The 24204-nt window shown below is 37.8% G+C and overlaps 1 protein-coding gene across 1 annotated transcript in view; it reads left to right on the forward strand.

Annotated features, from left to right (window-relative positions):
- Window positions 1-297: 297 nt before the first annotated feature.
- LOC124281218 (integral membrane protein GPR155-like) overlaps window positions 298-24204 on the forward strand; it is a 55605-nt gene continuing 31698 nt past the window's right edge. Inside the window, 3 exon segments of the mRNA XM_046717244.1 lie at window positions 298-564; window positions 4803-5284; window positions 19367-19654. Of these exon segments, the coding sequence (XP_046573200.1) occupies window positions 4891-5284; window positions 19367-19654 (682 nt within the window). The 5' untranslated portion in view covers window positions 298-564; window positions 4803-4890.

A 24204-nucleotide genomic window follows, 5' to 3' on the forward strand; every position in this document is an offset into this window, starting at 1 on the left:
TATCTCTAAGTTACAGTTTGTCTAGCTACTTACTGACGTCTGGCGGAACTAACGAGTGATAGACTGTCATCAGTCTCTTAAAGAAATGTTGCCTTGCGATGGATTTATTATTATTAGGGGAGATATTTAGACATTTTCCCGTTACGGTGTAGCTACTTTGAATTGACGTAGTATATTCCAGTGATACGTGGGACGCTTATTTTGGTTAATTTCTGAATAGTTTTATTCGGTAATATGCGAATAAAGCCCGAGCAAGTCACCATTGACTTTTCCATCGCGAGCGCCTCGTAGCGGCAAGCAGACGAACTACCAAGCATGCGTCCTTGCGCTTGTCGGAGGAGAGAATACGAGAAACTGGGTGCTTGTCAAAATTATCAATGATCAGATGGTTTACAAAATCCCAACGAGGTAAAACGGTCATAGCTTGACAAACGTGTACCTTCAAGGTCACGTTTCTGTGATCGCACATATTGTCTGCTTCGTTGAAAACACAGTGATTTGGCACAGGGACCTTATCTCAAGCTAGCCAGCTCTTCAGTACACTTAGCGGACTATGTTGATGATGTAAGTTGATGCTGTTTGATCTGGGATATTGTTTATTGTCTTAATACTCTTATGTAAGTAATACACATCTTTTTGACAATATTTCTGAATAGTTACACCGAAATCAGTGTAAGTTTGACTGACGATTTTTGTGTTTTTAATATTGACAATGTCTAATTATTATCGGCATCTACTGTTGTGACATCGCTTCATAGAGATCAACCATTTTAGTTTTTTTTGTGTTTGTGACGCGATGCTGCTATGTGCAGAGCTCCAGATAAGATTTAGCTCATGTGGGTACTGTACCCACTGTATTTTTGGGGAGTGGGTATTATGAATGTTGAGTGGGTATTTCATTTTCCGTTACCCACTGCTTTCAAAGATGTGCGTATTTCAGTCATTTTACTCACCTAAGTATTATGTCATTGAGTAAGTTTGCTAAGCAGGTATGTTCAACCTTATGTCATACCTAATCAAAACCAACTTAAATATAATGGAAATGATTTGTACTGACAGTACAACACTTGTCCTATACTAACAGTTCAACTTGATAGCAATCTATGTCTTTTTCATTACGCTAACAATTAAATATATTCCGTACGCATTTGTTTTAAACATTTTGCGTATCTAACATTCTAAATACGTAACTGGTACGCAACAATTATTTTTTCAATGCGTAATTGGAAATTTTCTCTGCATATTTTACCTGGATACGCAGCTTATCTGGGCCACTGTATGTGACATGTTTTTTAAAAAAACTTATAATAATGGTTTGTTTTCAGCTTAGATATTTTAGCCATAAAAACATTTTTCGTTGTTTAGACTTCAGGATTGCAGACTTAAAACTACAATTTATCTTTTGCGAAACGAAGACAGTCCGAAAATATTTTTTTTTCTAAATATGTACAGAACCGTAACCTAAATTCGTGGATAACCTTGATTCGTGGATCGCTGAAATTATTATGCTAGCTCGTAAATGAAGTCTTGACTGACGTCACGAAGCGGTACTTTTGATGTACATACAATGCCACGCCTCGCTGACAAAAAAGGTCCGAATCTCTGCATTAATTACACTAAATATAATTGTCCAGCATTGAGATAAATAGCCCCAGATCACTAATACCACCATTGCCAATTTTATTTTACAACATGTCAAGTAAAACAGATACCGTCAGCTCCAACTTTCTCACTTCTCAGTATCTGCTTTCCTTGGTGTCAATACTTACTGCAGTGGGATGTCGTACATAGTGGTATAAAGTAACCGACTACGTAATCCACGAAACAAGGTGACGTCACATTTTGTGGGCACATGGATGAGTGATGATTGCAAATGGCTTCCGTAATCAAACGTTTCATTCATGAGTTGAATATTAGGCATTTTCAATTTGCTGAATCAATGAATAAAATAATCAGTGCGTATTCAAAATGAAATCATGCATTTAAAAGATGAATTCTGCCGCACTTCCCTTATATCCACGAGTCAAGGTTACGCAAGTGTATATTTATCATACAATGGATAGTGTTCTCGGCAGGATAAAGCCAACAGATATTTTCGGTATCCATTGGGGTCATATATGGATATCGATGCAAATTAGAGAGGTCATATGCAAATTTTAGGGACTACTTTCACAGTGTAAACAAACATGGCGTCAATGGTCGGCGGTTGTGTGCGGAATGACGGGCATGGTTACGGTACTGTCAGTGCTTTTATCCCAGAAAATTCATGTCTGGTTATGATAGATGGAGCAGATTACAAAGCGAAGATAGAAATTCATAGGTTTACGAAGATACCAACATCGACCTCCTGTCAGTGTTAGCGAGAGAACGGCATTAGGAATCCAGATGCACAATGTCACGAGAACATTAAAGTGTATTTGCTGTTCAAAAGGTTAACTCAAGGGTTCTGAAGTTCCACGCGAGTTTGTTATTTTTCAAACGTAAGCTAAAATTTGTTGACTACAATACGTACTTTGACATAACAACTGACAGCAACTAGATGACGTAACGCAGTCAAATGAGTGATCAGTAGAAAATTGTGTCACTGAGCTTGTCATAGATATGTGGAAACATTCCATGAAGTTTTGTTTCATGATTTGTGGCAATTGAAATCCCATTTGTTAAAATTATAAAGTAAGAATGACGTATGATAAAAAGGTTATCACACTCGTGTGTTTTGGGATGGTTAATATCCTGCATCATGAATAAACACAGTTTCCAACGTGTTTTATGACCGATCTCCATACGGGTGATTTACTGCACGTGCAGGAAACTTCACTGAATAAAGTCATTTTTCCCTCTTCTGGCATACAACACGTGCATTTCTTTGGGGTGTCATGCATTTGTGTGTTTGGGCAATATGTTTTGGAACTGTTTTTCATGTTTTTGGCCATATCCAGCAAATATAATATAATTTAAATTTGGGGGACGTTTCTTTTGCACGTGAGTGTGAGCATATGAACTAAAACATGCAAGGCTCGCTAAATACAATATTTATTTTAAATGCAGGATATTAACCATCCCAAAACACACGAGCGTGGTAACCTGTATGTATTTTCTGTTGCTTGTTTCCACAACGTCATTTACAGTTTTCTGGTTTATGTATGAAAAAGACATCATGGAGTTATGTGACATATGCCAAAAGAATTATGAACCAGAATACCAATTGTCCACAAAACATGTCAACCTTGTTTTTCACCTGTGCTTGGTGGAATTAATAAACCTGCCAGAGTGTTTTGATCAGGCTGTCGTTTGAAATTTCATTAGAAATTTATTTTGAAAAAATAAAGAAAACAGCCAAAACAAATTACTGTTCGTGATATGTTCATTAATGCAGCTGCCCCTTCCCCAAGATTAAATGATTTGTTTCCTACTTCGCTTAAGTTAGTTTGATAGTCCTCTGATTTTTACCCTGATGATATAATTTCTCAATAAGCGTTTGCTTATGTGTTTTGTTTGTTTATTTATGTGGTACTTCCGCTCATATATCACCTGAATAGATTGTGCTTTGCAGGTATGAAGTAAGTTAAAGACTGTACTACTCTACTTCTTTATCAAGAATGACCTAATTTGACTTCAGCCCTCTTTACATACAATGTGAAAGTCAGAGAGGCCTAGTTGTACTTTTTTTTTCTGTACTATTAATACTTTGATTATCCCATCCTATGATAGAGGTGATAAAATAGTCCCACCACAGACCATTATGTTGTTATCTATGTTAGTTTATATCTCCTATTTTGTTTATAGTTATATGAAATTCTTTACTGTATCTTTTCTTTGAATTGATTTTATATTAATCAGAACATTTTTAGTTAAAAATATGTAATAATTCAAACAAATACAAATACTTGAAGTACATGATGCATAATTTGGGCTTAATAGTTTAGGATGAGGTAAGGAGGGGGGATTACTGTTAGATACAAAATAATTCCAGTTGATGCTTCAAGATAATGACAGTGTATTAATTACAGCATTTTAGGAGATTTTCAATTTTTTATTCTCACTTCCATGTCTATAATAATTAATGAAGAACACAGCTCTGATAACTCCTGTGAATAGGTTGCAATAGTTTCATGGGGATCTCCTGTTTTCCATTTATTTGGAAAAGGAAACCTATTTAGTCCTATTAATCCTATTCTTCACCCTTCATTCATTACAAGTATGCTGTTTGTTATTCTTCTGTACGTGGCCCGTGAAGATCCGGGGTAGAATAGGTCTTCAGCAACCCATGCTTGCCACAAAAGGCGACTATCCTTGTCGTAAGAGGCGACTAACGGGATCGGGTGGTCAGGCTCGCTGACTTGGTTGACACATGTCATTGGTTCCCAATTGCGCAGATCGATGCTCATGCTGTTGATCACTGTATTGTCTGGTCCAGACTCGATGATTTACAGACCGCCGCCATATAGCTGGAATATTGCTGAGTGCGGCGTAAAACTAAACTCACTCACTCACTCTTCTGTACATCATTCATTCACATAGTGCTACTTGTTATCTACAACCTGTTGCTATCAAGGTTAATATAGTGCTTATCACCTGTCATGCATATATAACTCATATTTCGTTTGAGTCATTCCAGTCTGGTAAATGAGTATGACTGGACCCAAATCATCGTGTTCATCATAATACAGATGTTGACATCCCTAAATTTTTCTCCTTTTTTACTAGAAGTTATCCAAAAGTTATCCATTTTCTCATACGTGAAAACGATACGTATTGCGATACTCTGATTGAAAACCGGTATTTTGACTTCTCTGTTCCAGAACCCATGTGTATCAGCCTGCTTCCACACCAGCCTCATCCTGAACCTCTGATCGGACATTTCAAGACGTGAAAATCAAAATTTTGAAAATGAATTCAACAAATCATACTGGAAACTCAACTGGACCCGTCGAGGTGTCTTTTGAAAACCTATACCCGGCCATTCTGCAATGTTTCGTCATCATCCTTGGTGGCTACATCGCCGGTCGTGCAAGCATCATCACCAGCACGCAGGGTAAAGGTATCGGGGCGTTTGTCTCCAACTTCTGCCTCCCGGCTCTCCTCTTCAAGAGCATGTGTGAGCTGAACTTCAGCTCCGTCAACTGGACATTTCTCTGGAGTATCTTGATTGCCAAGACTGTCGTGTTTGTCGTCGTGGCTCTTGTGACCCTGGTTGTAAAGAGACCTCTGAATTTGGGCTGCGCTGGACTGTATGGTATATTCAGCACACAGAGCAATGACTTCGCTCTGGGATACCCCATATGTAAGTGTTATCAATGACAGTCAAACACTGTTACAGGTGAAACGGTATACTACAGTATTTTGCCTTCGGTTCGGTATACCGTAATGCAGTCCAAAAAATGTTTGGCCTATAAAAAATGTTGTGGTTCCGATTACCCAACCGACCCTTGAATTCTGGTGCCGACCCTAGTTTTTTTAAGAGGTATGAATAAAATAAGCTTTCACATAGCATTGTTTTTGCCGGCACCAGTGGACATTCAGTGTTCACAATGTTGTTTCAAAGTAACAGGACATTGGGTCCTGTAAGTTTCAGATGTCTGTCTGACCCATTGAAATTTCACAGGACCCATAGAATAAAATTAAACACACATTTCAGATTTCACATTTCTTATAATTGGCATTGAAAGTATTAACAAACATAAGATGTATAAACAGCAAACAAGTGTCACATGTCACATATAACAACTTCTGTCAAAGTCATTATGAAATTTACAGTCAGACATTGGGGCCGGCGGGTTGTAGACTATCAGACCGTTAGTGAATTTGCCGGATTTGTCAGAGGGTCCAACGCTATTCGTGAACACTGGACATCGGTCATTCTGATAGAGAAAGTCGACATGATGGCTGCAAGCTTGTTTGAATAAACAATTTAACATTGATAAATGTGTTATTAGTTCACACTTTACTTCTAAAGAAAATTTTTTAAAAAAGAATTCCTACCTACCTACCCTAAATTTTTAAGAGGTGTAATCGGAACCACAACATTTTTTTTATTTGGCCTTTCCATACCATCATTTCTATCTTGTGATAAAATGGCAGTTTTGTTCATTCAAAATCACAAAGAATTTGGTTATTTTTTTCCATGTTATTAAACAATATAAGGTTTGACTCTTCTTGTCAATATTCTGCATTATCACCATATCTCATATACCGAACCGAGCCCTTGTACCGCAATACGTACAGTACTGTACCGTTACACCCCTAAACACTGTTTTGTTATACTTTGATGGGTCGACCTCAGGGTGGTCTTGAAGTCTAAGCTTTCTCCAAGAGTTTCCCATCTTTATTGAACATTTTTCGGTTGTGTTGAATCTTGGAGAACTTCAAGTATTTCAGTGTCCCTTCAACTTTGACACAACAGTGTTTGACAGTATTCAATTAATCCAATATGATTTTATGCAATTGTTCTTTCAGTGAAATCTGAGACAGTAGTTCAGAGGCTAATATGATGAGCCTGCATTTTAATCAAGCCAAACTGACACTACTGTAGGTCACTTTGATTGGTTTTGTTTGTTTGTTATTTAACGTCGCGCTCAGCAATATTCCAGCTATATGGCAGTCTAAGTAAACCTAGGATCGGTATTATTCGTCACACTGCTATATTGAGTCTAACAAACCCTAGTAGAAGGTCGCGTCACCTAACCTTTGAGCATGTTGAGTGACCGTCCAATCAAACGCAAGACGGCTGAACAGATTTAACCAAGCATACAAGGACTACTTGTTAGGGTTCAGCAGGACTTACAAAATGTTTTTTGGATTTTCTCCCCTTCCCTGGTCGCTGACACTGATCTATCAACAAAGGAGAGATATTTGACCTGGTTACTATTAGCTTATAATTCCGCAAGATGACATCCTTGAATATTGACAAAAACGCTATTTTCAGCGACTGTTTACACATTCCGTCCTCCATGTGTATCACTGAAGCGATCGTGCAGAAAACAGTATTCGGACTCATTTGAGTTTTTGAGGTAAAGGTTCAAAGGGTATGTGTGAATGTTAACTTTCGTGATTTAATAAACTGTGTTGGTCAGTCAAAAAGGTTAGCTGACACGATCTTCTACTAGGGTTTGTTAGACTCAGTATAGCAGTGTAATGAATAATATTGAGCCTAAGTTTACTGGCAATATGGCGGCAGTATGTAAATAGTCAAGTCTGGACCAGACAATCCAGTGATCAACAGCATGAGCCTTGATCTACACAGTGTGGAAGGAGGACATGTGTCAACCAAGTCAGCGAGCCTGACCACCCAATCCTGTTAGTCGCCTCTTACGACAAGCATGGGTTACTGAAGATCAATTCTAACCCGGATCTTCACGGTTCAGGTCACTTTGGAAAGTTTTAAGGATGTGATGATTCATCAATCCATTGATCCACTGTTTAATAATGGAAGATATTCAAGAGATAGTCACATACTTATTCAAGGGATTACAGGTAAAAAACAAGTATATTTTAACTTTAATATGATATGCAAGCCCCACTCTATAAATATTTAATTATTGAATACGTTATGAGCTATGTGTGATATAAGATTGTCTTTCCCAATTCCCAAGATGTAAGGTGTTACTTGATGATGGGTCACAGTACTATATACTCCGATGCTATGAGTATGATACAATATGTATCTCAGTACCTTTTGTTAGTTGTTTAACGCTGCTCTCAGCAATATTCCAGCTATATGCCGGCGGACTGTAAATAATCTAGTCTGGACCAGACAATCCAGTGATCAACAACATGAGCAACAATATGCATAACCGGGAACCGATGCTGTGTCAACCATGTCAGTGAGCCTCACCACCCGGTCCCAGTAGTTTTTCCTCCTACGATAAGCACGAGTTGGTGAAAACAATTCTAATCGGATCTCCACAGGTCCCAATACCTAAGCTGATATTCGTTCTTTTTGCAGGTAAATCAAAACCCTGAACCCTTTTTAATAATTAAATGAATAAGGGTTATAGTAGGGAAGAAGGTATAGGCATAGGGGCACTGATTTTTATACTAATTGTAACCTACTGGGAAATACCAGAAAATCTGCGTAGGTTGGTTATTGATCAGTTTCTGTTATTATTGATGTGTTTTTACACCAGTATCTCTTGTAATGTAGCACATACATCATGATACAGGGGTGTGAATTGATGTATTGTACAGTGGGCCTCATATTGCAATACAATAGTGTATAGCTGTGTCTCTAATATTAGTAATAAGCTCCGAGAGCACCTGTTAGTTAATTGTCTGTCTATTCATATTGATCACATTGATTGATAAGTAGGCTGTCCTCTGTGTGTATCACCTCATGCTTCTAGTGGACAGATGGCCCATTGTGAAGGGTGTTGTAAGCTGTGTATCGCCCATCCATTCCATATTAATCAATATTTATGGCTCCAGCCGTCCATCTTGTCGCCAGGGACAGGTAGATAAACAGTGAAATCTGCCAGTGGTTCTTTTTGTTTCGGTTCAGAAATGTGTTTGCTTTTCCAGTTACACAAGTGATTCACAACTGATCCCCAAACTGTTTTCTTGCTTATAGGAGTTGCAAAGTAGATTTTGTAACCATGTTAACATATCATGGAGTCGTCCTATAGGGTTAACTCCTTCACCTTGTGTCCAGATGTGTGACCTCAGAGTCAGGGATCCATCTTTTCAACCCCATCTTAGGACGCAGATGTATTTTCCCAATCTTTCATTGTCATCTTGACATTCCCGAGTCTATAATCTCACTGGATTGTCAGGTCCAGACTTGATTCTTTACACACTGCCATCATATAGCTTAAATATTGCTGAGTGCGGCATAAAACAAATGTATACACAAATATGCACACATAACCATGATGACTCTACTTACTGACATAATCACACACATATGCTTGTTCACTCTCACTCGCTCACTCACATACCCACATAATTATTCCAGGGACTTAATAAAATATAGTTTGCAGGATTCAAAATACCCCATGTATTAGGGTGCCATGGCACAGTAAACTTTGAAATGGCACGGATAAAAAATGTTCTCGGTGCCCTTATGGCTCACCTAATTTTTCAGAGACATAACTCACCTTTAGTCATTTAATCCCCCAAACAAAACACTTACGCAAATGACAAACAAGTAAAAACATTTATTGACTTTATCGCCCAGGAAATCACTGGAATTATGATGGATGATGTAAAGAAATGTGGTTGTTTTTCCATTTAGAGTGAAGGGAGTACTGATAGTTCGGTTATTGAACAGGAAATTGTGCATGCTAGATATATTGAACAAGTGAACCTGTCACAAAATTCTTAGCTATTAAAGGTGTTGGGGAAAGCAGAACAAATGAAGCTTAAGAAAGCCATCTTGAACAGATTAGACATATCCGTGAAAACAGAAAACAAGTTACATTTGTTGTTTACTAACAATAAATTTCAAATGATCATCATTGTTGCTACAGTCATCTATTCTTAAAACATGTGGGCACACTTGACTTCTGAAAGGCACATCTAAAATGTTTATCTGGTGCCCTAAGGCACACTTAGAAAAAAAAGTATTTCTATCCCTGGTTTGTTTGTCATAAACAAGAGAACTATGTGCAGTGTGTGATAAACATCCACAACAGCTTATACAACAGCTTATTCAACAGCTTATACAACAGCTTGTAACTACCTGAAGAAAACAGTGTATAATGTCCTAGCTAAATGTGACATCTAATGTCACAATGTGAACCGTGTTTAGTATCCAGCTGGCCAACTATGTAGATAATGGATTGAGGACATGGCTTGTTGTGACACTTGGTCAAAGAATTTGAAACATGACAAGCTCACTGATCAGCAGAAATATGTCATTGTCAGTAGTTCACACTGAATAAGTTAACTTAAGATGGGATTTCTTTGCAATTACATGTTCAACGAGGAGAGTTCTATGGATATATATACAACTTCTTTAATATTATATGAGCGATGTTTCGGTGTAGCTACTTACACCGTTATCAAGCAAATGATGATGAATGCCACTCAAACACGTTACTTACATGTTTACAATTAAAAAGATTTTCAAAATTAATGGTTCATACTTCATGAAGATTCCACCCATGCCTTACCCAGTCATGATCTGACCAGTCATATTTGTCACCTATGTAATGAGACAACTTAAATGAAATAAACCGAATTTGTCCTTTGGACTAGTGGCTAATTGTTATGCCCCACGGTGTCATGGGAACATGTAAACAACTGATTATTGAAAACTGGCATCTGTAAACAGTGTTACGACATGGAGAGGCAACCTGGTGCATTAGTTTTTAATGCTGAATGGTATTGAAATTAAATATTTGGTATATGAGAACTTTATGGATGTTTTCAAAGACTGAAGGACTGAATTAAGATTGATTATTCAGGTCAACCCTAATATCAAGATTCTGGAAAAATATAATGCCAAATGTAACAAATGTTTCATTTGTCATCTTTCTAAAATGCATTGTGTATTCATAACATTTTTCATTATTTTCAAGATTTCAGACCTACATATTGCCCTGAAATGCAGTTAAAAATAATAGACTTTGTCCTTGAAACTTCAAAGTGCCTAACAAGAGTTGTCAAATTGTTCATGAGAGTGAAAAAATATGTGCAGCCAGTATTTGACATGTCGCTTTCTGTTTTATGACAAATTTAACTGTGATGATCTTTTGACAGTTTGTAATTCTAGTTTTGTCCTGGGGCAAATATTGCACCTTGGTCTACACATATGTGTCATTATAAAATTCTCTTAAAGTCTGAACCTTGTCATATGCCATAATAGCGTTTGATATATCGGATATATATTGCACCATGTTTGTAGATGGAACAGTATCATAAAGATAAATACGCTAGTGTTTGTGGGTCTGATGAAATGTATAAACAGCTGTATTTATCATTACAGTATTTGTACAAGACCAATGCTTAGTCACTGAATATATACAATTTTGATAGAAACAAATAAACCCAGAATCCTGTACCTGAGGGAATCTAGACTTGCTTCATTTAGAGCTTTAGCATTGTAGGGAGGGCTAGACAGTAGGGAAATAAATGTGGTTCAGTCTGTGAGACAGACTATGTATACAACTGGTATCGTTTTATAAATACTGTTCTTTTTTGGCATCAAGGCCTAAAAAAAAAAAGCTTGTGGTTCCGATTTCCCGACCGACCCTAAATATTCCCGCTGAGCCTAACAATTTTACTCACCACATAATAAATTAAATTTATTTTCTGACACATGAGTAATGTAAAAATATTTTGCAAAAAAACCCCACACCCTACCTACCTACCCTAGTTCTGAAATGTAGGAAATCGGAAACACAACATAATTTTTGGGGGGCCTAATCATAAATGATAAGGTTGGTGGGTCAGAGGGAGTCCAGGAAGGGTCATGCCAAAATATGACTGCCTCTAGTAGGCTGTAACATATGCAGTGAACTGGGTTTGCAACAAACATGCTCATACCCATATAATATTTTTAACACAGTGTTTTGGGAGTCCGGGCCACTTGCTGTACAGTTTAGTTGAAAATTTCCTGTTATTGATGTAACAAACTAAAATTAGCGGTACCTTTGAGTTCATAACCATATTTCACTGTATGGTATGAGGAGAATATAGAATGTATCATGAAAAGATATTGTGAATACCTTTGAGTTCATAACCATATTTCACTGTATGGAATGAGGAGAATACAGAATGTATCATGAAAAGATATTGTGAATACCTTTGAGTTCATAACCATATTTCACTGTATGGAATGAGGAGAATATAGAATGTATCATGAAAAGATATTGTGAATACCTTTGAGTTCATAACCATATTTCACTGTATGGTATGAGGAGAATACAGAATGTATCATGAAAAGATATTGTGAATACCTTTGAGTTCATAACCATATTTCACTGTATGGTATGAGGAGAATATAGAATGTATCATGAAAAGATATTGTGAATACCTTTGAGTTCATAACCATATTTCACTGTATGGAATGAGGAGAATACAGAATGTATCATGAAAAGATATTGTGAATACCTTTGAGTTCATAACCATATTTCACTGTATGGTATGAGGAGAATATAGAATGTATCATGAAAAGATATTGTGAATACCTTTGAGTTCATAACCATATTTCACTGTATGGTATGAGGAGAATATAGAATGTATCATGAAAAGATATTGTGAATACCTTTGAGTTCATAACCATATTTCACTGTATGGAATGAGGAGAATATAGAATGTATCATGAAAAGATATTGTGAATACCTTTGAGTTCATAACCATATTTCACTGTATGGTATGAGGAGCAGAATCAGAATGTATCATGAAAAGATATTGTGAATACCTTTGAGTTCATAACCATATTTCACTGTATGGAATGAGGAGAATACAGAATGTATCATGAAAAGATATTGTGAAATCTTTTGTTTACGAACTCGGAATACAATAATAATTCAGCAGGTGATGTATTATTTGCTATATTCAATAACAATATAAAAATATATACATCATGGCAATGCTGTTTGTAGCCTAATGTTTTTATTGAGAGGAAAAGAGATTTGGCAAATTGAAAGAAGTTGCAGTTCTGCATCGATTGAATTAGTTCCATTGAACATATCTCATTTTGATAAATAACTGAAGAGTTCAAGCAAAAAACCCACTCTTTTGAAACATTAGATTCTTATTGATGCAGATAACGAATTGAATTCAAGTGATATGGTTCGATTAACAAAGAAATAGTCGTTTAAAGTATAAAGTGCTTTTACGTGTACATACAGGTAACAGCTGTCATATAAATACAGACATTGATGGTGTTATCCAATGAGTATGAAGAACAGACCTATCTATAGTAGACCTGTTAACAATAGACTCACAGTGTTTACATTCAAAGGTTTTGGTGAATCGGTTTTCAAATTGCGACCGTATATGCTGATTATACGGTCGGAAATTTATAGCATTGACCGATCAGAGATCGTGTTACATACTAAGTTGAATTAGAATGACACCTACTCCTCAAAGTTCAAGGAATTAAGATTTTTAGTATGTCATCAAACTTATTAACTGGCCATGATGATGTTCCATGATTATTGCTTTCTTAACATACTAATTATGGTCATATTTTTTTTTATCAAATATTTGAGTTGCTCTCAACTTAAAAATTAGCCATAAATATTTTCTTACTGTAAATAAGGCCAGGCCAATTTTATATCTTGTTTTACGGATCTGCTGGTCGTATTTTTTCAAGAACAAGGGGAAAAAAACAAAAAAACTTTTCCTCCGCACAAAAAATATAATCCTAATGTTAATGTGATATATACGTGAAATACTCTTGAAATCAGAGTGAAACCTAAACTCACTCAACTTATTTTTAGTTGATATAAACAAACCAAATGAGTTACCATGGAAACTCATATGGGTTTTTGCTTTGACTGGTGATTTAAAAAAAAAAAAAAATCCCTCCTGCCTTTAGGTTTTAAGAGGACAAAAATCCATAAAACAAGAAGTAAAACTGGTCTTGCCTAAAGAAAACGTTTTTTCAGCTCAATTTTTGGGGTGATGGAGCTCTGTCCCATTACCCTGTTTGATTGAGAAAATGAAGCATTGAATTATTAAAATATATTATTCAATTTTATTGAGTTATAATAAATTTGCTCTTATCTTCCCAAATTAACCTTTCACAAATACATTATATACTGAAAAACTGTTATGTTGCCTCAAATATATGTTGAAGTTTATTACCATTTACTGTATGATGGCATATGTCAGTCTGAACATATAAGCATGTCTGTGTAAATTGTGTAAACCACTTGCCACGATGTAACTTGAGTATCAATTTGCAGCAATTGTAGGTCAGGACACTGGAGCTTTGTTCTGAGATAAACCTAATATGGATATTATTAAATCTAAATATGTTATGAAACTGTTGGTTCTGAATTAGGTTTTGCAAGAAATACTCTGTATGTATCGATATATATATATATATATATATGGGTGAAGGTATTGAATTCTGCTTTTGAAAATTTGTTGATAAAGTTCCATTGGTGTGTGGTTAGTTTCATTATATTGTCTTGCTTGCTGCCTTCCTTCCATATTCCTTCCTTCTAATTGGTTGGCTCGTCACGCCGAAGACCTGGGTTCGAATCCCCACATGGGTACAATGTGTGAAGCCCATTTCTGGTGTCCCCCGCCGTGTTGTTGCTGGAATATTGCTAAAAGCGGCGTGAAACCAAACTCAGTCAGTCAGTCAGCCTTCTAATTGGTCTACTGCAACACATGCTTGTTGTAACTAACAGGATTGGGTGGTCAGACTCGCTGACTTGGTTGACACATTCTGGTCCAGACTCGATTATGTACAGACCATCACCATGTAGCTGGAATATTGCTGAGTGCGGGGCTAAACAACAAACAAAAATCATTTTATGTACATTACTGGAATATTGCTAAGATCATACTCATTCACTCATCCATGGTCTTTGTATATCTGGACTTATGTTTGCAATATGGTTTATTAAGTATACTCAAAATGTCATTTAAAAATGTTATATTAATTCTGGTGAAATGTGTGTCCCTCCAACATTCACTACTTCCATTATTTATGTTTTTCACAGCAACCACAATCATATTGCCTCTACTCAAGCTTCAAAACAAAAGTGTAATTGACAAAAAATGATGCGTACGGTCTATACTTTGTTTCATATATTATTGTTGGTCGACAATCACATGTCAACAAACTGTTTTGAGAATTAGTTGAAAATATAATACCCAACGGGTGGAAATAACTTTAAAATTGCTAGTGTACTCCGGTACAGTGGCACATGTAAAATCACTTGCCCTGATAATTTTTTCACTATACCGCCATTTTCTTATTGATTTTTTAAATAAACAACATAATTAACATTGGAATATCAACTGGACACCGGTACAGTGTGATATACAAATTTGCTTGCCCAACAGAAAAAAACACTGGACTCGGGCGTCGGGCAATGGGTTATTTCCACCCCTGCCCAAATAGTTTTAATATGTTTTGACTGATATACCATTCTAGAACCACTGCTCATAAGAGCAAAAAACACACCATTACTAAGACCTAAGTTTTATTTCTAACCCCCCTGATTTACAATACGTATACATGTATAATGTCTATCTTTTTCTGTAAACCACTGACAGTATCATCAAATTAACAAAATTATCAGAATACAACAGTAACAGTAAATCTTCAAAATCGGAGTGTGAAGCCCGTGATCTGGTGTCCACTGCTGTGATATTGCTAGAATATTGCTAAAAGCGGCATAAATCCCATACTCAATCGTCACTCAAATACCCGCAAGATCAGAGTATAACTTAAAATTCTGTTATAAACATCATTTAAATGGCAAAGAAAAAAGGACTTAAAACACACCCTTGTCGTACACCACTCAGCGATCAAAATATTCTCCAACTGACAAACTGGAAGGAAGCGCCGACACCAAAATCTTAAAATACATGTTTCTTAATGCTAAGATTAATCTGCCCATTACACCTTGTTTGAGTAATGAATACCAAAATAGTGACCTATTAACTGAATCAAAAGCGTTTGTAAAACCTACAAGAATATAAAATTTAGAAAGATACCTACCTTCAATATAAATAAAGACTTCCGCCCGTATCCCCCCTTAAATTTCATTCTAATCAAATCATATGACCTGAATATATATTCCTCATCTGATAAGGATGAGTTTTAACATGTTTCGTTAATTGTATCTGCCACTCAAAGAAAAATTTCCTTATTGTTGAAATTTAGGGGGAATACAGGCGGAAGTCTTACCCAACATACCATAAACACATTTGCAGCGGTGGAGTAGCTTAGTGGTGAAGACCTGGCTTCAATTCCACAGATGGCTAAAATGTGTGAAGCCCATTTCTGGTGTCCCCCGCCATGTTATTGCTGGAATATTGCTAAAAGCGGTGTAAAACCATTCATACTCACTCATGAACACAATCACAATTGTCACCAGGTCATCCGAAGTGTGGGAGTGATATTTTGTCGGCGAGGTAACTTCCCCTCCATCGTTATCATTTGATAACTAACTTCATATTTTTTTGGCATCACATTCAACTTTGTTTCATGACAAGGCCAGTCCGTTATCTCATATACTGTGATAGTTCACATTCTCATTGTTATTGTATTCATTTGTCCTCATGATTAGTCATGATTATCGAAAACAAAGTGGTGACTGTCATATATTCCACCATGAGCCATCATGTGCTAGCAGCATGTACAAAGCATTCGTCTGTCACTACCTTGGCGTGTGATTCCCTCACGGCTGTCCTGATCCACAATACGTTCAACACGTGAAGATCCGGGTTAGAATTGGTCTTCAGTAACTCATGCTTGTCGTAAGAGGCGACTAACGGGATCGGATAGTTAGGCTTGCTGACTTGGTTGACACATGTCATCGTATCCCAATTGTGTAGACGATGCTCATGTTGTTGATCACTGGATTATCTGGTCCAGACTCGATTATTTGCAGACCGCCACCATGTAGCTGGAATATTGCTGAGTGCTGCGTTCAAAGCACTACGACATTCGTAAGACTAAGATATGCTCTGTGGATCAGGGACCTGGGGATTTACCTAGACATGCTCAGGGGATAATATTTGGCCTCAAGTCAGCAAATTACTATAGAAATACCCTGTTATTGTTATAAGTGAGTGATATTCCAGCAGTACCATGTTAGGGGACAGGGTTTTACATGACGCGTGATTCCTGCGTATTTGACGCCACAATTTTGTTAATGACTCTCAAAATATTATCATACGAGTCAAGCTTCACGCAAGTTTTATAGGTTGCCGTCACAATTCAGTTCAATAAAATCGAGTTGATAAGCAAAAAACTGACATTGTTCGATAATAGTTTGACTTTTACAGAGCTGTCAGATTGTTCCAGAGAACTCAGAGGAGACAGTAATCCTGGCTGTGTGAATTGAACTATGCTGGAGTTTCATTTGGTGGTGACATACATAGTTACATACTGAGAACGATTAGAAATAATAAAATTTTCGTGACTCCCAAATATTGAAAATGACTCCCAAAAATAAATATTGTGAGTCACCATGACTCCCATTTTTAAAAGTCTGTGTAAAGCCCTGGTTAGGGGACACCAGAAATGGGCTTCACACATTGTACCCAATTATGAGGAATCGAACCTGGGTCTTCAGCTTAATAAGCGAATGCTTTGACCACTAGGCTAACCCACCCTGTTATTGATATAAAGATAGATTTTATGACTTTGTAGAAATGACTTGTGTACGTCTTAGTACATCTTGAGTACACTAGAACCCACTAATCTTGGGTTTGGGTAATAATTTGCCCAATTAGGTTTCTAGGTTTATCGACAGCATACCTGTGCTTGTGGTTTTGACCAAAGTGTTAAATTTTTTTTCCCACATTCTCTCACTTGACGATGATCCGCTATGATATAGCTGAAATAAAGTTCAAACCAGCATGTTCTGTTTTGTTCACTCACTCACTCACTCACACACACTCACACATTCACTTACCTACACTCACTCACCACACACACTCACCTATACACACTCATTCTCTCACCTTCACTCACTCACTCACTCCTTAGTGCGTAGATATTTCAGCCATAACGTAACCATGTGGAGTGAGTGAGTGAATAAAGACAGGCTGTGTCCGGGTGAGTGAGTGAGTAAAGACAGTCTGTGGTCGGGTGAGTTAGATGCATGAGTTGCTAGGAGCGTATGTTGGTGGGTGAGTTACTGAATGAGTTGCTAGGAGTGTATGTTGGTGGGTGAGTTACTGAATGAGTTGCTAGGAGTGTATGTTGGAGGGTGAGTTACTGAATGAGTTGCTAGGAGTGTATGTTGGTGGGTGAGTTACTGAATGAGTTGCTAGGAGTGTATGTTGGTGGGTGAGTTACTGAATAAGTTGCTTGCTAGGAGTGTATGTTGGTGGGAGTGAGTTACTGAATGAGTTGCTAGGAGTGTATGTTTGGAGGGTGAGTTACTGAATGAGTTGCTAGGAGTGTATGTTGGTGGGTGAGTTACTGAATGAGTTGCTAGAGTGTATGTTGGTGGGTGAGTTACTGAATGAGTTGCTAGGAGTGTATGTTGGTGGGTGAGTTACTGAATGAGTTGCTAGGAGTGTATGTTGGTGGGTGAGTTACTGAATGAGTTGCTAGGAGTGTATGTTGGTGGGTGAGTTACTGAATGAGTTGCTAGGAGTGTATGTTGGTGGGTGAGTTACTGAATGAGTTGCTAGGAGTGTATGTTGGTGGGTGAGTTACTGAATGAGTTGCTAGGAGTGTATGTTGGTGGGTGAGTTACTGAATGAGTTGCTAGGAGTGTATGTTGGTGGGTGAGTTACTGAATGAGTTGCTAGGAGTGTATGTTGGTGAGGGTGATGTTACATGAGTTGCTAAGAGTGTATGTTGGTGGGTGAGTTACTGAATGAGTTGCTAGGAGTGTATGTTGGTGGGTGAGTTACTGAATGAGTTGCTAGGAGTGTATGTTGGTGGGTGAGTTACTGAATGAGTTGCTAGGAGCGTATGTTGGTGGGTGAGTTACTGAATGAGTTGCTAGGAGTGTATGTTGGTGGGTGAGTTACTGAATGAGTTGCTAGGAGCATATGTTGGTGGGTGAGTTACTGAATGAGTTGCTAGGAGTGTATGTTGGTGGGTGAGTTACTGAATGAGTTGCTAGGAGCGTATGTTGGTGGGTGAGTTACTGAATGAGTTGCTAGGAGCGTATGTTGGAGGGTGAGTTACTGAATGAGTTGCTAGGAGTGTATGTTGGTGGGTGAGTTACTGAATGAGTTGCTAGGAGCGTATGTTGGTGGGTGAGTTACTGAATGAGCTCCTAGGAGTGTATGTTGGTGAGTGAGTTACTGAATGAGTTTGTAACTACAATAATATTGTGTATAAGAGGTTGGCACCACAAGCCTCCTAAGCTTACAAATTAATTGCTTCGTAGTTCAAACTTCTTGTTACAATTGTTGCAAGTCAACTGAACTGACCTTGTAACAATGAATACACACAGCACATTCAAGAGAGTTGGATTTGATCCGTGTTGATCTGGGTTAGAATTGATCTTTAGTAATCCATGCTTGTCGTAAGGGATAGGGTGGTCAGGCTCGCTGATTTGGTTGACACTTGTTATCATATCCCAATTGTGTTGATTGATGCTCATGATGTTGATCACTGGATTGTCTGTTCCAGACTCGATTATTTACAAACCGCCGCTGTAATATTGCTGAGTGCGGTGGAAAACTGAAGTCACTCATAGATTTGACCGATAATGTGCACCTGTTTTTACTGCTATACTAACCACAATATTGCCTGTTCCAGTACAAGCACTGTATCAGAACAACCACCCCGACTACCTGCAGTACATCTACCTTGTCGCCCCCATCTCCCTGGTCTTCCTCAACCCGCTCGGCTTTGTGTTGATGGAAATACACAAACGACGCACCGAATCAGTGGACTCGACTCGCTCCACACGTCAGCTAATCTGGCACGTGTTCAAAGGAATCGTCACAAACCCCATTGTTTTCATGACAGCTATCGGGATAGCAGGAAACTTCATCTTCAAGCAACACGTGCCTCACATACTGGATGACATTCTGACAGTTCTAGGTGAGTTGTGGAGACAATTTGGCTTTAGGCTGCTTCAGCAATTTTCCAAAATATTGCAGCCCTGCAGGCAAGTTAACAGTGTTCGATATACCTGCCTGCCACCTGTCCCATTGCTTGTAACATTTCTATTGGTATAGGGTATACCACCATAGACATGGCACAGGGTTTTTTAGTTCCTGGAAAGATCAGGTTTAGAGTGAGTGAGTGTGTTTAGTTTTACACCGCTTTTAGCAATATTCCAGCAATATCTCAGCAGGGGACACCAGAAATGGGCTTCACACATTGTACCTATGTGGGAAACCAAACCTGGGTCTTTGACATGTCAAGCAAACGCTTTAACCACTCGGCTGAGACCCCCCTCAGGTTTAGAAGGGGGTGCAAGGCACCTGTCCCGAGTCCAGTAACATTTCTATGGATATAGGGTATATTGGTATGTGTAAGTTTTTTCCTACCAAGGCCCAGTTGGACAATGCAATCTTAGTGCCTGGACTATCTTAAGTCTGTGTTGAGTTTGATAGTTACGATCCTCATGGCGCTACAAGTGGTCTTGTGCAAGTAGGTCCTGGAATGCCATTGTAAGCCAGTGCTTGATAATAGCTGCCCTGGCACTAACTTGTGACAATAAGACTTTGCATTTGGCCCAAAGTAACAGTTTAGAGGTCTACGTTTTAATATGTCACCATTTATATCTAATTTCCTTGTGCATAATGTTTATAGTGGGTATGTGACCCGCCACAATTAAGATTTCAAGCGAGCGGACATGGTTAAGTAAAAAGAAATTTCTTCCAACCTGACTTTGGCATTTTAGTATCTCTTGAAAATTTCATTACTCCACTGACATTGACAAATTTGAATCAGACACTGATATGTGACTCGTTTACGTGAGGCCATGACCTTCCCTTGTGGTAATAAAGCTGTAAATGTTGGAAGGAAATTAGTAAAGTAAATCTGAGGAAGGAAAGTAAATCTGAGGAAGGGAAGAGTAAAGTGAATCTGAGGAAGTGAAGAGTAATGTAAATCTGAGGAAGGGAAGAGTAAAATGAATCTGAGGAAGGGAAGAGTAATGTAAATCTGAGGAAGGGAAGAGTAATGTGAATAAATCTGAGGAAGGAAAGTAAATCTGAGGAAGGGAAGAGTAATGTAAATCTGAGGAAGGGAAGAGTAATGTAAATCTGAGGAAGGGAAGAGTAATGTAAATCTGAGGAAGGGAAGAGTAATGTAAATCTGAGGAAGGGAAGAGTAATGTAAATCTGAGGGAGGGAAGAGTAATGTAAATCTGAGGGAGGGAAGAGTAATGTAAATCTGAGGAAGGGAAGAGTAATGTAAATCTGAGGAAGGGAAGAGTAATGTAAATCTGAGGAAGGGAAGAGTAATGTAAATCTGAGGAAGGGAAGAGTAATGTAAATCTGAGGAAGGGAAGAGTAATGTAAATCTGAGGAAGGGAAGAGTAATGTAAATCTGAGGAAGGGAAGAGTAAAATGTAAATCTGAGGAAGAGTAATGTAAATCTGAGGAAGGGAAGAGTAATGTAAATCTGAGGAAGGGAAGAGTAATGTAAATCTGAGGAAGGGAAGAGTAATGTAAATCTGAGGGAGGGAAGAGTAATGTAAATCTTAGGAATCTTAGGAAGTAAATCTGAGGAAGGGAGGTAAAAGGGGAAGAGTAATGTAAATCTTAGGAAGGGAAGAGTAATGTAAATCTGAGGAAGGGAAGAGTAAATCTGAGGAAGGGAAGTGTAATGTAAATCTGAGGAAGGGAAGAGTAATGTAAATCTGAGGAAGGGAAGAGTAATGTAAATCTGAGGAAGGGAAGAGTAATGTAAATCTGAGGAAGGGGAAAGAGTAATGTAAATCTAAAAAGTAAATCTGAAGAAGGAAGAGTAATGTAAAGAGAAGGGAAGAAGGTAAATCTTAGGAAGGGAAGAGTAATGTAAATCTGAGGAAGGGAAGAGTAAAATGTAAATGAGGAAGGAGGAAGGGAAGAGTAATGTAAATCTGAGGAAGGAAGAGTAAGTAAAAATAAGGAAGAGTAAAGTGAATCTGAGGAAGGGAAGAGTAAAGTGAATCTGAGGAAGGGAAGAGTAAAGTGAATCTGAGGAAGGGAAGAGTAAAGTAAATCTGAGGAAGGGAAGAGTAAATTGAATCTGAGGAAGGGAAGAGTAATGTAAATCTGAGGAAGGGAAGAGTAAAGTAATTATAAGGAAGAGTAAAGTAAATCTGAGGTAAAGTAAAGCAAATCTAAGCTAAGGTATATCTGAAGTTGAGTAAAGTAAATCTGAAGAAGAGAAAACTAAATCTGAGGAAAAGGTTGTTATCCCTTACATGTGGTTACAAATGATGGCCTGCAGCTTTTACAACTATTTATCTTATGCTTTGCCAGCACTTTGAGAATAAAAAAGACACCGTAGGTTAATGGAGAAAAATATGTTTCAACAGGTTTGCTTTTGGTCACTTTGACACTTAGAACTGTGTTTGCTGTTAATGCTATTGTCAACGATATTCCAGGTTATTTACCTGAATTTGATTAAGATAGTAAGAACATTGTACAAAAGGGCATTCCCAAAAGGGGTATTTACTAAAAATAGATTCATTGGAATAAGGAGGAAAAACGGAGCTTTTAAGATGCACAGTCAGCCAAAAAATACTCTATTGGGGGATTTATTATAGCTGTTTGGTCAAAAGGAAATATGTGTAGTATTTCATTGATAATATAGGCGTAGCTGACCATATGCTTTACAGAAATTTTCATTATGTCATATTCATCTCTTGGCATGGTAGTGACTGAGAAACTAGAAGTGACATGTACCTAATGATTTATTCAATATGCAGAGGAATCCTGCTTTTCCAGAAACTTGCAACGGACACTTATGAAAAAAAAAAGAACTTTAATGATAAAATGCTCTTCTCATGAGGACTAGGCGAATTTCTCTAACCAACATTGAATTGCAAGCTTCTATGCTACACTTTCTGGAATGCACTGATGCAAGGGGTTATAATGTGGGATAGTCGTAAAAGGCGACTAATGAGGTCAAGTGGTCTCACTGGCAGACTTGGTTGAGACATGTAATTTTATCCCAACAACAACAGCATTATCAATGCATGTTTATGCAGATATGCTTCTGATTCAGGACTTTCTGTTTCACACTTTCATTCCTGTTAAACAACATATCGATTTTTCATGCACAAAATATATACAGTTGAACTCACTTAACTGTACCCTCTCCAAAATTTCATGTATTATCTCTGATTCCTCACAAACTTTGGAACAACAAATTCAGCCTTTGACTTACACCGTGAGTTGAAACATTAAAAGAAGACAAAGAAAGCAATCTGTTTCATCTAAGTAGCTTCAGCAGTAACAGAACAATTATATATCTCCAACTCTCTATGAGGAATATGATAAAACTGAATCTGTAACACTGTGTGAAATAGCCACTGGCCCACTAGCCTGTGGCTAGTAAAAATCCAGTCAGGCCAGTAATTCTCCAAAGTCACTGGCCCGACTGGCTAGTGAATTTTCATGGGGGTCATTTCTTAAATACAGTGAAGCCTCGTTAATCCGGACAGTTGCGTTTCTCAGCAAATTCGTCCGGAATGCGAATAGTCCGGACTACTGAATCAAGACCCAAGTTGCTTCCCTAACTATTACAAAAACGACACGAATCTGGATAAAACAAATAAGCATTTAATGTAAAGCTTATTGAATTCATCACATCAATAATTTTACCGAGTGACATCCGCATGTTCATCCGACGTGTCTGATCACGTCCTTCCTCAGCACAGGTGAGGTAATGTCTAACAAGCGATCTATTGTAGTATGCCTTGAATGTCCGAATTATTCCTGCATCCATTGGTTGAATATGATACGCAGTATTTGGTCACGTTTCGCAAAGTTAGCAAAGCACACTTGTGACTTGCAGCGTTGTCGTAAAGCAAAATCACTTTAAGTCCACGTGACCGCATCTGTCTGTCAAAGTACATTAACCAATCACAATACAGCTCACTTGTCATCCACGCCTTTGTATTGTGGTGTCAATCAAAGTGTAAATGTACAGCATCTTCAGTCGGGAGCTTTTAATGTCTAATTAAAACAACAACCCAGTTGACCAGTTAATTAAGTAAACATCGCCGGGGAGGTGGTGTTACGGTTCGTGAACAAGACTTACAGCGTCCGGACTGTGAAGCAATTTACTGTTTATTTTACTGATTGGTGATAGCTACTTACCGTCCGGTTCCGGAAACCGAATTTCCGGATTATCGAGGCAAATTATATAGGCATAGATTGGTAACAAGCTGAAATCGTCCGGGAGACGAGACATCCGGATTATCGGAGTCCAGACTAACGGGGCTTCACTGTATATCACTCTTTCCAACTTGTTAAGTTATAATACATTTTTAAATCATGGAAGATTATGGCCTGATAAATGATGGTTCTTTATCTTTTTGTAATCTTTTGTTTAATTTATACATTCATATTTTGGGTTAGTCATTTTGTGGGCTAGTAACTTTCAGGCATAGGTAGCCCAATTGGCTGGCAAAATTTGGAAACTAT

This window comes from Haliotis rubra, unplaced genomic scaffold (genome assembly GCF_003918875.1).
Source record: "Haliotis rubra isolate DU_JTF1 unplaced genomic scaffold, ASM391887v1 Scf108, whole genome shotgun sequence".
NCBI classification, from domain to species: domain Eukaryota; kingdom Metazoa; phylum Mollusca; class Gastropoda; order Lepetellida; family Haliotidae; genus Haliotis; species Haliotis rubra.